At 37.6% G+C, this 13,885-nt stretch overlaps 2 protein-coding genes across 3 annotated transcripts; one reads left to right on the top strand and one right to left on the bottom strand.

Annotated features, from left to right (window-relative positions):
* Window positions 1-2,522: 2,522 nt before the first annotated feature.
* LOC131016751 (histone H2A) lies at window positions 2,523-3,716 on the top strand. The gene is made up of 2 exons (XM_057945471.1): window positions 2,523-2,920; window positions 3,324-3,716. Exons 1-2 carry the CDS (start codon window positions 2,711-2,713, stop codon window positions 3,564-3,566), a joined length of 453 nt encoding a protein of 150 aa, XP_057801454.1. The 5' UTR covers window positions 2,523-2,710; the 3' UTR covers window positions 3,567-3,716.
* A 417-nt stretch (window positions 3,717-4,133) lies between these two features.
* On the bottom strand, window positions 4,134-8,216 carry LOC131016750 (soluble inorganic pyrophosphatase 4-like). 2 transcript variants are annotated; one of them, XM_057945470.1, is made up of 10 exons: window positions 8,085-8,216; window positions 7,925-7,973; window positions 6,719-6,847; window positions 6,617-6,645; window positions 5,742-5,807; window positions 5,564-5,671; window positions 5,071-5,136; window positions 4,877-4,997; window positions 4,663-4,744; window positions 4,134-4,404 (listed from the first exon to the last, which is right to left on the bottom strand). In XM_057945470.1, the coding sequence occupies exons 3-10, from the start codon at window positions 6,843-6,845 to the stop codon at window positions 4,362-4,364; spliced, it is 642 nt and encodes a 213-aa protein (XP_057801453.1). In that variant the 5' UTR covers window positions 6,846-6,847; window positions 7,925-7,973; window positions 8,085-8,216; the 3' UTR covers window positions 4,134-4,361. The 2 variants fall into 2 exon arrangements, with proteins under 2 accessions (XP_057801453.1, XP_057801452.1); XM_057945469.1 differs by having other exon boundaries at window positions 7,925-8,210.
* Between the last annotated feature and the right edge of the window lie 5,669 nt (window positions 8,217-13,885).

Raw genomic sequence — 13,885 nt, 5'->3', positions numbered from 1 at the left:
GATATAAGACGTGCATATCTAAAAGTTGGGCCTTATCAACCGAAAATGGAAGTGTATCCTGTTACAAAGTTTGGTACTCAAAATTGTAGTTTTCAGAAAAGATGGTTTGCTAAGTTTCATTGGCCGGAGTATTCGCTTTCTACAAATAAGGCATATTATTTCTATTGCTTTCTTTTCATCAGTAAAGTTAATATGCATGGCTCTTCTGCATTAGTCAAGGAAGAATTTGGCAATTGGAAAAAAAATAAATCAAGGAAATAAATATGCATTTCTTACTCATGTGGGTTCTGCAACTACATCACCAAATACTATGTGCTTAAGACGTGCAAAAGATTTGATGAGACCAGTTAGACATATAGACAAAGTGATGCATTCTCAAACCATTATTGAGAAGGAGAGGAATTGACTGTGCTTGAAGACCTCGATCACAAGTCTCTGATGGCTTGCGCTTCAAGGTCATGATGAGTCTTCATCTTCATCGAATCGTGAGAATTTTATTGAATTGGTGAAGGCTTTTGCAAATATGAATAAGGAAGTAAATAAAATTCTTCTTGATAATGCTCCGAAAAATACCCAATATATTGCTCCAAAAATTCAAAAAAAAAAGCTTTTGAATATTATGGCCAACAGAGTACGTCAAATGATTCGTGAAGAAGTTGGAAATAAATATTTTTGTATTCTTATTGATGAAGCACAAGATATCTCAAAGCAAGAGCAAATGGCCATTGTCTTGAGATTTGTGAATGATCATGGAATTTTAACTGAACGTTTTTTTTGCAATTAAAGGTTTTAGTGACACCACTTCATTAAATTTGAAAAAAGAGATATGACGTGTTATTTCTCATCATGATCTACAGGTTGAGAAAATCAGAGGTCAGGGATATGATGGTGCTAGTAATATGTGTGGTTCATGGAATGGACTTCAGACGTTATTTCTTATAGATTATCCATATGCCTATTATATCTATTACTTTGCGCATCGTCTACAATTGGCAATAATTTTTACAACTAAAGATATTGGTGTTGTTTGGGATTCATTTTTTACTTAGATAATGTTGTTAACATTATAACTTCTTCACCAAGGCGTGTCTCTCAACTACACGCTGCTCAAAGAAATGATATTAAGAGTTTATTGGTTGTAGAAGAGCTTGTTTCTGGAAGTGGTGCCAATCAAATTGGTAATTTGCAACGAGCTGGAGCTACTCGTTGGAGTTCACACTACAACTCCATGAGGAGTTTGATAGGTTTGTATCCTGCAACTTGTAAAGTGTTTGAATATCTCATTGAACATTCTCAAAATGGAAGATCTAAGACCGAAGTTCAAGGAGTTTACAAAAATATGATAAGCTTTGAATTTGTGCTCACACTACACCTAATGCATAGGATTATGTGAGTTACTAATTCTCTTTGTCAGATTCTTCAAAGAAAAGTTCAAGATATTTTGGCTGCTATTGCTTTAGTCTCTACTACTAAAACTATTATTCAAGAATTGAGAGAAAGTGGTTGGGAAGATTTTTTCGAAGAAGTTAAGGTCTTTTGCTTGAAGAATGATATTGATGTCGTCGATTTGGATTCTCCATATAAGGCTGGTCGTTCTCGTGGGCAAACTACAATTGAACATCATTATCATTTTGATGTTTCAATGGAGCAATAGATTACATCTTGATGGAGTTGAATACAAGGTTTAATAATGTGTCAGTTGAATTGCTTTCTCTCAGCGTGGCCTTAAATCCTAAAAATTATTTCGAATCATTCAATGGTGTTGATATTTGCAAGCTTGCGAGGAAATTCTATCCTTAAGATTTCACTGATCAAGATATTGTTTCGTTAGAGTATGAGTTGAGACATTGTAAGCACGATGTGATAGTGATGCAAGAGTTTCAAGTTTTCACACTTGTCGAGTTGAGTCAACTACTTGCTAAGAGCGAAAAATTGAAGGTCTATGTTATGTTAACTAGACTGATTCATCTCATTTTGTCATTGCATGTTTCTACTGCTACAACCGAACGAGCAATTTCCGCAATGAAGCATGTGAAGAGGACACTTCGTAACAAGATGGGAGATGATTTACTTGAAGATTCATTAATGCTTTATATTGAGAGAGATTTTGTTAAACATATAAATATAGACTCGGTTATTGATGAATTTTATGTATTGAAATCTTGCAGGGCACAACTTATGTGAACATCGAAATATTTTGGTAGTATAAAATTTAATGTGTCGAAATATTTATTTTTCAGCCCACCCCATTATTAAATCCTGGATCCGCCCCTCAGCGCATGCAAGAGTATTTTTGACCGAAATTGTAAAAAATTTCCATAATTTGTATTTTTCATATGGGTGATCAAAAATTGAGTTTCATTACATTACTCAATATGGCTATATGAGTGCATATTCTCCTTTATTTTATTACCTATGTTCTAATATTATTCCCTCTTCCCAACTATCACAAAAAAAAAAAATCCCTCCCACAATCCTAGGCTCTTACAATTGTCCTCTTCTGATTGGTCTGATCCCAACCTCACGGATCTCAACACCTCATCTCAGAACCGTCGATAAGAACCAATCCGACGCTCCAAATTCTCCTTTCTCCATCTCAACGTGAACCCCACTTATTTAACCAACAGCAACAACTCTTCACGCTCACTCTTTCACTCTATCTGCAAAAATCTCTCCATCAATCAATTCCCGTTTGCAGCGAAATTAAGAAATGGAAACCGGTGGGAAACTGAAGAAGGGAGCTGGCGGAAGGAAGGGCGGCGGCCCGAAGAAGAAGCCGGTTTCCCGGTCTGTCAAGGCTGGCTTGCAGTTTCCAGTCGGTAGAATCGGCCGGTATTTGAAGAAGGGCCGTTATTCCCAGCGGGTCGGAACAGGCGCGCCTGTTTACTTGGCTGCCGTGCTTGAGTATCTCGCAGCTGAGGTATTGCTTCTATTTTCCTGCATTTTCAATTCCGGGTTACGTTGTTGCTGGATTTCTGAATCTGATCGTGCAGTTTACTTGAACCTAGCTTTGCTTTTCTGTGAGAAATTGGCGTAGTGAATCGGGTGTTTTTTTTAGTTTTGAGCGTTGATTGAGCTGGTTAGGGCTAACTACGGCAGTATTATTGGATTTGCAACTCAGGTGGTTTGAATTATGGCATTTTTAGATAAGACTGCTATGAGGGTTGATTTCCAGACATCAACGACAAAAAAGAGTCAGTAAATTGAGAGTGAAAATGCATTCTTAAAATTGATTTTTGATTGTATGAATAAAAGCGGGGGTGTGTGGCATTGATGGCTTAAGTGAATCTGTGGGTTGTGTAAATTTCTTGAATTGTGGGCAGGTGTTGGAGTTGGCAGGCAATGCTGCTAGAGACAACAAGAAAAATAGGATAATTCCGCGGCATGTGCTGCTTGCTGTGAGGAATGATGAGGAGCTTGGAAAGCTTCTTGCGGGAGTCACCATTGCTCACGGTGGAGTTCTACCCAACATCAACCCAGTGCTTCTACCTAAGAAGTCAGAGAAGGCGGCCGAGAAGTCACCAAAATCTCCATCCAAGGGGACCAAATCTCCCAAGAAGGTGTAGAATGGCATTGTTTAGGTTCTTTGTATGTAATTTCAATTGTTGTTGATTATGTAGGGAAGGAGGCTGTTCATAACTGGATTAACAATCTCTCTACTATCTCGTTCGGTTGTTACTTGTTAGAATTCAATGGAAACATCATTAGTTGTTCAAGATGATTGGCGTATTTACTCGTTGTCGGTGGGAAAAGCTTTAAAAATTTCAAAGTACAAGGACAAAAAATATAGTTATAGTAAGTAAGAGATATATAAAGTAAATGAGGGTATATTTCTTTAACATACCGACAAATATAAATATGGTATCTAATAACTGAAGTCAAATAACGAGTCATTTTAATTTTGCCCAAAAACTGAAGTTTGATTGATTTTATGAATACATAGACTCGAGTGCAAAGAAGGAAAGATGAAGTCGTTTTGTGGGGGACGTTTCCGATACTGCATGCATGCACAAACCAATCGATGCTTTGACAAAGTAATGACCATTTACAGCTAAAGGTAATTGAAAATCTTAAACACACGTAATCTGAGGTGGATAAATACGACATAACGAAATAGTAAAAAGGACGAGGCAGAAACAAATTATCAAAATGCACAGATAAAATACTGTGACAACTGTTATAGAAGGATTGCAGTAGCAGCCAGTTAATTTTTACATACTATGGTTTTCACCTTTGACTTCAACAGGCCTTTTCCGTCGGTCTATTAGGATATTTTCGTCTTCATCAAAGTATTATACTACTATATATGGAATATTACGCATAGGTCAAAACAGCATGCAGAAAATATCTCGATGGGCAAATTAGCGCCTGAGACTCTCAACGATATAGTCTGCATACAAGTCCCTGCACAAGAATAAAGCAAACATATGTTCAAGCCTCAACAACGACAAAGAGAAGAACACGTATACAAGGAAAATAAGTCACAGGGATGTCTCATATCAAAATGTCAATTGTTCAATTATCATTGATATCACTAATATTTTATTCTACACTCAAACTAAGTAATGAAACACCAGCACAAGTTCATTTTGCAAAAGTTATGATATAGCTGCTCTTATTTACTAATGAAAATGCTGTTCATAAAAAGAAGGGGTAACTTACATGGAGAGCTGTATAGCTTCATAAGCGTTAGTGGCTGGCAGAAATTCATCAACAGCAACATCCTTATTCTCATTTTTCTTGTCTGGTTGTTAGTTAATTAAGGTGAAATACATGGTCATTAGTTAAAAATTCTGAAAGGGTGAAAATGGGCCATTGTGGTCGAGCAAGAAAAGGTAAAGAGTCGACTTTTATTAAATTCTTCAACAAAGGATACAGTCTTCAAAAAAACGGCGGATTTCAGCCAAACGATGGGGTGGAAGCTCTTTAATATCCGTATAATCACGGTATTCAGGATCGTCAGCACAGACAGCAATTATCTTGTCATCTTTCTCTCCCTGCTCCCAAAGATAACTCAGCTATTCTCTTCTCCATTTAAGATGAAAGTGATGTGAACTTAATAAAGGGTACCTGATCAATCATAGGCATGAGGCCAATAGCTTTAGCCCTGAGAAAGCACCCTGGAAGAACTGGCTCCTGAAAATGTTGATGGAAATAGTATTATACTAGTCATCAAAGCCTAGAGAACTCTTAAAGATGAGTTCACAACTATGATTTATCAACATTTGCCTCACATATAATTATGAACTTGGCAGAACACCAAGACAGCGATTAAAAATGAATGAATTTCGCAGAAATCCCTGAATATATTTTATGATGCATCCTCAAAGCCTCGAATTTCAGCAAAAAGAAAAAATGCATGTATGGACAGTCTCATAACTAACAAACTTCATAGAAGTTCTCTAAGTGTAATTTCCTGAATAACACGTAGCTTAATTAAATATACCAAAACACGTATATTGTAAATCTATGGCACAATTTAGCTATACCAATTGCAGCACTAAAACTTTAGAGTTTAGTTTTATAAGAAATATTTGGTAAAAATTTGAGACCAGCATTTTACCTGCATAATGACCAACACATCCATTGGGTCACTGTCTTCACAGAGAGTGCGGGGTATGAAGCCATAATTATGAGGGTACACAACAGATGAGTAAAGAACTCGATCAACCTGCATGTGAAATTATAATAAATAATTTGGTACCAATTTCAATTGTTCTGCACATCACCCTGCAATTTACCTTGATTAGACCAGTTTTCTTGTCAAGTTCATATTTCACCTTACTTCCCTTACTTATTTCGACCACCTGCAGAAATTAAGATAGTTGGAGTTAGAAGCTTCAGAATACAGCAAAAGTATTTTCTATAATCATGAGCGAAGAGGATAACCAGACATTTTAGCTATAAAAACTGGGCAATTTTAATCAGGTGAATCCCAATTAATGTAATTCCAGTTGCAATTTAAAACAAATATATAATACTAAAAGGAATAACACAACACGCATGAGCAGGATGAACTTCAGAAGATGCTATTATACATGTTGAATGCAAACAGATCATTCGACATGCAGTCATTCAACGGAACAACACAAACATGTAAATCTGGGAGTGATAGTTTTGGCAGAAAAGCCAGAAGTAGATGTTATGGGAGTTAGGTACCACAAACAAAATTAATCTAGATGGGTGGAACCGTGGAAAATTAAAGTACACAAGTGGCAGAAGGGGAAAAGGGCTGAGGGAAAGTAGTGTCTGGATTTTGAAGCAGCCACAAAAATGAAGGATAACTTTGCAATTTTCAAGCTAAGTTTATGCATCAGATTTTACCTGAACAATTGGTATATCAAACATGGAAAGTTGGAAACACAAAATGGATAGGCATAACTAAAAAGACTTCTTTGAGTCAGGCTACCATGCTTGAAAGCTAACAACACTTTAAGTCATGTCATTACAGATGTAAGCTTCTAGGATGAATCATATGATACAAAATGTTGTTACTTTGTTGACAAAGAGAATGAACGAAATTTCACTTTAGTACTCAATCAGTCAATCTAATATGAAAGGTACTTCAAGATTGTTACTAGAATATGAAAGTCAAAAAAGCTGTATATATACATACACAGTTGAAGATCGTTGGAGCTCCAGGTCCTGCATTGACAAGTGCACAACAACATTACATGCCTTTTGTGTCATTTGATATAATATAAGTAAAGACACATGCCTATCTCAAGATCATGCCAAGGATGAGCAGCGACAGTTTTCCTAGTCATGGAAGAGAGTATCCTTTCATTAAGAGGCAGCTTCTGGAAAACAGGGATTTTTTCTGACTGCTCTGTAGGTGGTGCCATAACTGCAGGCAGACGCATTCAGGATATCAGCAGATATAAGCTTATCTCACATAATTCCCATTACAAATGAAGCTATGAAGAAGATTTAGCTAAACTGGGATAAAAATGATGGTTAACATATAAAATTGTTAGGTCAAGAAAATAATAATATTATGTACACTGAGAATCAAAAGATTTCATGGATCCAGGATTTTATAAATGAAAATATATCTGACATTAGTGTTGCTGATCCCTTGATAATGTTTCGACCAGATCAACATGGTTGACGTTAAACCTTTTCAATTCACCCAATAGCTAACTGTATATAGCTTACGAGGTATAAAGTCCTCAACAGAACAGGTCAGAAACGTAAACTAGCTTCATGCTGATATAGAAGATGGAGTGAATGGTTAAATGTTCGTGACATATAGACAACCTTACCAAGATCGACACATTATGTTGATATCTTAGCAATACTATCAATATATCACACAAAAAGCTAAAACATAACAAAATACTACTCTTGCCTTAACACATGCAGCAAGACCATTCACAAACTCGTAAACCTGAGACGATGACAAATCAAAAAGCAATATAGCATAACCACAATATAAGTTTATTAACAAGGCAAAACAGGGCGATTACACGCAAAAGAATGGCGGCTCTCCTTAACGCTTCTGAAAGCATACGATCTTTCCCCACCGTTAAATTTCCGGCGTTTTTAGGATTATAGTTGGGGGATCATAAAGCGTAAAAACTCCATCAATTGAGCGATTTACAAAGAGAAAGTGCTGTTCCATCTTACGCACCACGGGCAGAAAAGCAACGGCGAGAACCGTGAGCATTGTAGACATACATATTCACACAAAAATTTATAAAACAAAACAAAAATTGTCCACACCGCACAAAAAACAAGAGGACTCAAGCAATCAACGCTCTATACCGAACGATCTACAACATACATGAATCAAAATTAAGTAAACACGCTCAAAGCATTATAATCAGCTCGGGCGTCGCATAAAAAACCAAAAGTAGTAAGAATAATCCAAAAGCACTGTAAAAAAACAAACGGATCTGCAAATGACGAAAGGCATTTTTACCTGAAACGGCGAACAGAGGCGAAACAGAGCACAGGAAGGAGAAAGGCGCCTGTAATGGAACGAAACGGCTCAGATCTCCGTGCGAACGATACTCGGCGTGAAAATGAAGGCAAGCGTTAGTTATTTATGCAGGAGGTAAGAGTTTTAGAGAGATAAAAACCCTAGAAAGAGAGAAAGAAGAGCTAAGTAAAGGAAATCTTCCACTCTGAGCTACTGCTGGGGTACGTCACGCGTTCCCGCTCTGTTTCGTGCTAGCCTTGTTCGCCATTCAAAGACGAGCATAAATACGATAAATTTTCTTACGTTTTTCCTTCTTTTTCTATTTTGCGTGAGCGCGTGGGGTCTTGGACACGTGTCGAGTTCTTGTTGGAGCTTCCTGGCGATAGTGGACTATATTGGACGTAGCTGGACTGCCACTGCTCTTCGGAGATAATTTACTAAAACGGGAATTTTTCGAATGTTGGGCCCAATTGGGCCAAGGTCGAAGCTATTTGGTGGGTTTTTAAATGTGATCTCACTATTTAAAAGTTCATCCTATATTATGAGGTAATAAACACCTCAACTCTTAAATTTTGATTTTTATTTTATATTTAATTTTAATATTATTTTTAATTAAATTTAACTTTAAATTTTACAACTTAAATTTCATTGAAATTAAAAATTAATCCTACATTGATTGCAAATAAAAATTGCATTACAATAAAAATAAAGTCTTAAATTACTTCAAATTAAAAAAATATTAAAAAAAACCTACAATCTATGGGAAATCATTACGTTTCTTGATATCTTCCACCTACAAGTGAAACACCAACTTGTTGGGTTTCATGCCAGAGGTTTCCCTACCCAAGATGATGTCATCCGCGAGGTCGCGTTGGGCTTGGGAGAAGATGCCCATAACCTTGACCATGTTCTCCATGGACTCGAGAGCTCGAGTTTGCTCGTCGGACGATTTCGTCTTTTTCTTGCCTTCGTCTTTCTTCGCTGATACGATCCTTGCCAGACCGTTCAAACGAACACACTAGTGGAAGACTGAAGAATGAATGATAGATAGAACAGATAATGAAAATCCCAAAACCTCTTAATCTAACCCACATAATGATAGAATGAATGATAGATAGAACAAATAATGAAAATCCCAAAACCTCTTAATCTAACCCACATAATGATAGGCAATGGAATCCCTATACCCTAACGTGATGTTGACGCAGCAACTCGAAGACGATGAATGACACCCGACGAAGGTTGGTTGACTCGCCGTTACGCCGATAGATGAATTCGTCTTGGAATTTCAAGAGGAATTCAAAAACTCGCAAGAGAGAATAAAACTCACAGTTTTGATAAATAATAATGTTCAATTTTCGTCCACTGCATAGCAACCATATATATAGACAAAAATTATACCTAGTTTAATAAGGAAACAACTTAAAACAAACCCTAATCAGCCAAACAATGCCCTTACCTTAAAAATTCGAAAAAAACAAAAATAAACTAACTATTGGGCTCTAAAATAACAAGGCTGAAAATAAAATAAATAAAGTCTTCCAACTTCGGCCCAAATGCACGTAAATCAAAATCAAACGTAAACGTGGACGATCCAACGGGCCAATTCCACCAACTCCAAATGGCTTCTTCTTCAACTCTTGCTTCCAAACTTCTTACACTAACGACGAACCTTGGGCTGCATCATTCCCCTTCTCTTGAAAAGGATTTGTCATCAAATCCTAGTCGTCACCTACATCAAAAGGAAACCTTTGCTTGCGCTTATGCAACCATAACCAAGCACCAGGTTCAAATACCAATTTGACGAACTAACTAGGACTCAAACTCTTCCTCACGTGCCCCTTGGCCAGCAACTCGCCAAATGGCCTCTCCTCCTTTACGGCGCACTTCCAATCACTAGCTCTTGCAAGAAAGGATTTGTGCATCAACCCATTCTTCTTTTTAACTACGGGTTGTTCTTTGGACTTTACCTTATCCGCCTCATTTTGCAATTGCACTTGATCCTCATAAACTTGTTTAGGAATAAGAGGAACAAGCGATACCTTATTCTGCTTATACTCAAAGGAATATTTGTTGGTGAAGCCATCATAAGTCACGCGTCGATCAAACTGCCACGGTCGCCCCAAGAAGATGTGACTCGCTTGCATGGGAATCACATCACACAACACCTCATCATCATACTTCTCAAGGCTAAAAGGAACCTTGACTTGCCTCGTAACTTTGATGACGCTGGTCTCATTCAGCCACTGCAAACGGTACAGCTTGGGATGCTTCACCTCGGTCAGCCTCAATCTCTCAACCATGGCTCTACTAGCCACATTCGCGCAACTCCCTCCATCAATAATCATGCTGCACACCTTGTCTTGAACAAGACATCTCGTGTGAAAGAGATTTTCCCGCTGCTCGCTCTCATCGGATTGAGTTTGAACACTCAAGGCTCTCCTAGCTACCAACAGCTGTCCAGGAGGTGCGAAAATCTCCTCAACCTCCTCTTCATCGTCGACACTTTTCAAAACTGGCATATCCGGATCGGTGTTCTCCCCATCAGTCACAACCTCGCCGTCATCTCTCATGATCATAAGTCTCCTATTCGGACACTCACTCATAATATGCCCAAATTCCTGACACTTGAAGCACTTCTTATCTCGATTCCGACCATCGAAAAGTGCCGGATTTGCTGAATTCGAACCCTCGGGTCGGGACCTAAAGAACGACTTTTTTTCATCTCTCGGCGATATCTCTTTCTTCCATTGGTTCCCTTCTGACGATGAACCATTAGAAACTGGTTGGGATTGCCTCCAATTGTTCTGATTCTGCCTCTGGTTGCTGTTGTTGTTGTTGCCCCTCCTCTTGAGTTGATTCTCTATCTTTATGGCCATGTGAACCATATCCTCCAACTCAACATAGTGTTGCAACTCCACCTTATCACGAATGTCCCAATGCAAACCAACTAAGAATCGCGCCATAGTCGCCTCTCGTTCCTCCACAACATTGGCTCGAATCATGGCAACCTCCATCTCCTTGTAGTACTCATCCACGCTCCTACTACCTTGCTTCAAATTCAGCAACTTGTTGAAAAGCTCTCGGTAGTAATGATTAGGCACAAATCGCTTCCTCATCACAGCCTTCATCTCAGGCCAAGTCTGAATAGATGGTTCTTCATTTCTCCTCCTACTCGTCACCATCTAATCCCACCAAACAAGTGCATAATCTGAGAACTCTATCTGAATGATGAAGCCCAAGGTTCGTCGTTAGTGCAAGAAGTTTGGAAGCAAGAGTTGAAGAAGAAGCCATTTGGAGTTGGCGGAGTTGGCCCGTTGGATTGCCCACGTTTACGTTTGATTTTGATTTACGTGCATTTGGGCCGAAGTTGGAAGACTTTATTTATTTTATTTTCAGCCTTGTTATTTTAGAGCCCAATAGTTTAGTTTATTTTTTTTATTTTCAAATTTTTAAGGTAAGGGCCTTGTTTGGCTGATTAGGGGGTTTTAAGTTGTTTTCTTATTAGACTATGTTTAGTTTTTTCCTATATATATGGTTGCTATGTAGTGGACGAAAATTGAACATTATTATTTATCAAAACTGTGAGTTTTATTATCTCTTGAGAGTTTTCGAATTTCTCTTGAAATTCCAAGACGAATTCATCTATCAGCGTAACGACGAGTCAACCAACCCTCGTCGAGTGTCATTCATCGTCTCTGAGTTGATGCGTCAACATCATGTTGGGGTATAGAGATTTCATTGCCTATATCATTCTGTGGGTTAGTTTAAGAGGTTTTGGAATTTCCATTATCTGTTCTATCTATCTGCTCTATATCATTCCGCCATCTACACTTGTTGGGATCATCAACCTAACGACATAAAAAAATAGAGCATGTTGGAAAGCAACCCGATGTTGTAAGTTTTCTTTCTTCTTTCCCTCTCTTCGTTTGTTTTTTTTATCTTCTTTCCTTGTGTTTTCTGTGAGTTCGAGCAAGTTAAGTTTGGGGGGATGTGCAAGTGTGGCGTACTTATCTTTGAGCTTTTTTTTTGCTTTGTTGTCGTTGTTTTATTTTTTGTCTTATTTTTTATGTTGATTTGTTTGAGTCTCACTTGTCTACTAGTGTATGAGATTTTTTCTTGTGGGATTCATGATGACGAGCACGATATTGGAGATTGATGACATGACTAGTGATGAGTTCTGCTTAAATTTGTGAACGAATATGCATGTGTAATTTTTACATGAGAAGTTGAGCATAATTTGATGAATAAGAGTATTCAACCTTTAAAGACTTGTGATCAAAAGAAATAAGCTGTGAGGATTTGAGCTTTGACTGTCATTATTTTACAGTCTTATTTCATGTTCTTGAGTGATTTATTTGAGCTTGCGTGTATTTCACTAGAACTTGTCTTGGTTTCTCCCTCGAGGTCACATTAGTAACTTAAAAGTGATTTAAGGTCATCTTTGCTGGCCTATTTATCCCATTTTGCCCAAATACTTGATATGATCCTACTTTGCCCTTTTGAGCTTTGATATATGTTTATTTGATTTAGCCAAATTGGGGAAGAAAGGTGTCGTGAAGTTGCATTGGAGTTAAGTGATATAAACCTTGATTTTGTTGGAAATTCTAAACACCCTATGAGCTTCGAAGTAAATAAAAAGAAAAAAAAATATGAAAAGTGTGAAGCTCGTGGAAAAGGTGTTATTGATTATGAATGGGTATGAGTTGAAAGACTTGATATTGTGTAAAATTTGATTGGAGAATGTTGTTGAAAATATGATTTTGGAGAGGTGGATTAAAGTGTTTGTTTTGGAGTGATAAAGTGAGTGATTGTGTTGATTGATTGAATAATGAGAATTGAGTCACTTAGCCTAAATATATCGTACCTATTCAAAGAGCATACATTACAACCAAGTTGAAAGAACTTTTTGATCTTTGTTATAGGAGCACACATTTAAGTGGTGGAGAGGTGAGACGATTAACAAGCCTATGGTTGATTCATGTCTTGCTTGAGTTGAGTGTATACACGTCCCAATTTCAAACACCTGAGATATGTGTGCTTATCTATATTCTATATATTTTTTGTGAGGATTGCAAGTTCGAAGAGGCTGTTATTTAAGTTTGTTGAATGTGCAAGATTTTGATTGTGATTTTCGCATGTGTGTGTTTGATGTTTTTGGGAAAAAAAATTGAAGCCAAAATTGTTACATATATCCCTTCTTGTGTTTGTTCTTTTGTTTATCATCTTTGTCTTGTCCGAGGACGGACAGTAGTTCAAGTTTGGGGGATTAATGAACACACATATTTCTATGTTCTTAGGGTCAATATGATTTCAATTTTATGGGGAATTATTTGTTTGATGGTTAATTTGAGTGTATATTGGTTTATTATCAAAAACTTGTTACTTCCATATAGTTTTGAGCGAACAAAAAGTAATCATTAGAAATCAGTCTCCGTGGATATGACTTTACTTGCCTATATACTCAGTTACATATGCACACTTAATAAGCGAACAACTCATTGTGCCATCGACGACCATTGCTTCTACCGCCACAGCATTTCTGCGACAGCCACCTTCTCAAATCATCCACCACCACCATCAATTGCCACAATTCATAACCCGATCAACCACCGCCACCAATCCACAGATCTACCACCACCATCGCCACCAATTCACAGATCCACCAACACCACAATACATGCTCGACTAGCATGGAACATTGAGCATTCACGCGTTGCTTGACAAACATGGTTTTCATACCTCAATTCCACATGTTTTGTTGTCATTTCCCTTCATGTTTTGCTTGTGAATGCTTGTTTGTGCCCGAATATTTAGTTTTATGAAGATTTGATATCTTGGTGTAGTTTTGGAGTAATTTCAGGAAAAATAAAGGATTAATTGGAGCATTTTGAAGATATGAGATTGAAGTACGTCTCGAGAGGAATCCGTGAGCGCAAACGGCGACCAAATCCGAGTCCG

This window comes from Salvia miltiorrhiza, chromosome 3, assembly GCF_028751815.1.
Source record: "Salvia miltiorrhiza cultivar Shanhuang (shh) chromosome 3, IMPLAD_Smil_shh, whole genome shotgun sequence".
Taxonomy (NCBI): Eukaryota; Viridiplantae; Streptophyta; class Magnoliopsida; order Lamiales; family Lamiaceae; genus Salvia; species Salvia miltiorrhiza.
The sequence above is the reverse complement of the archived record's forward strand: the minus strand, read 5'-3'. Positions and strand labels throughout refer to the sequence as shown.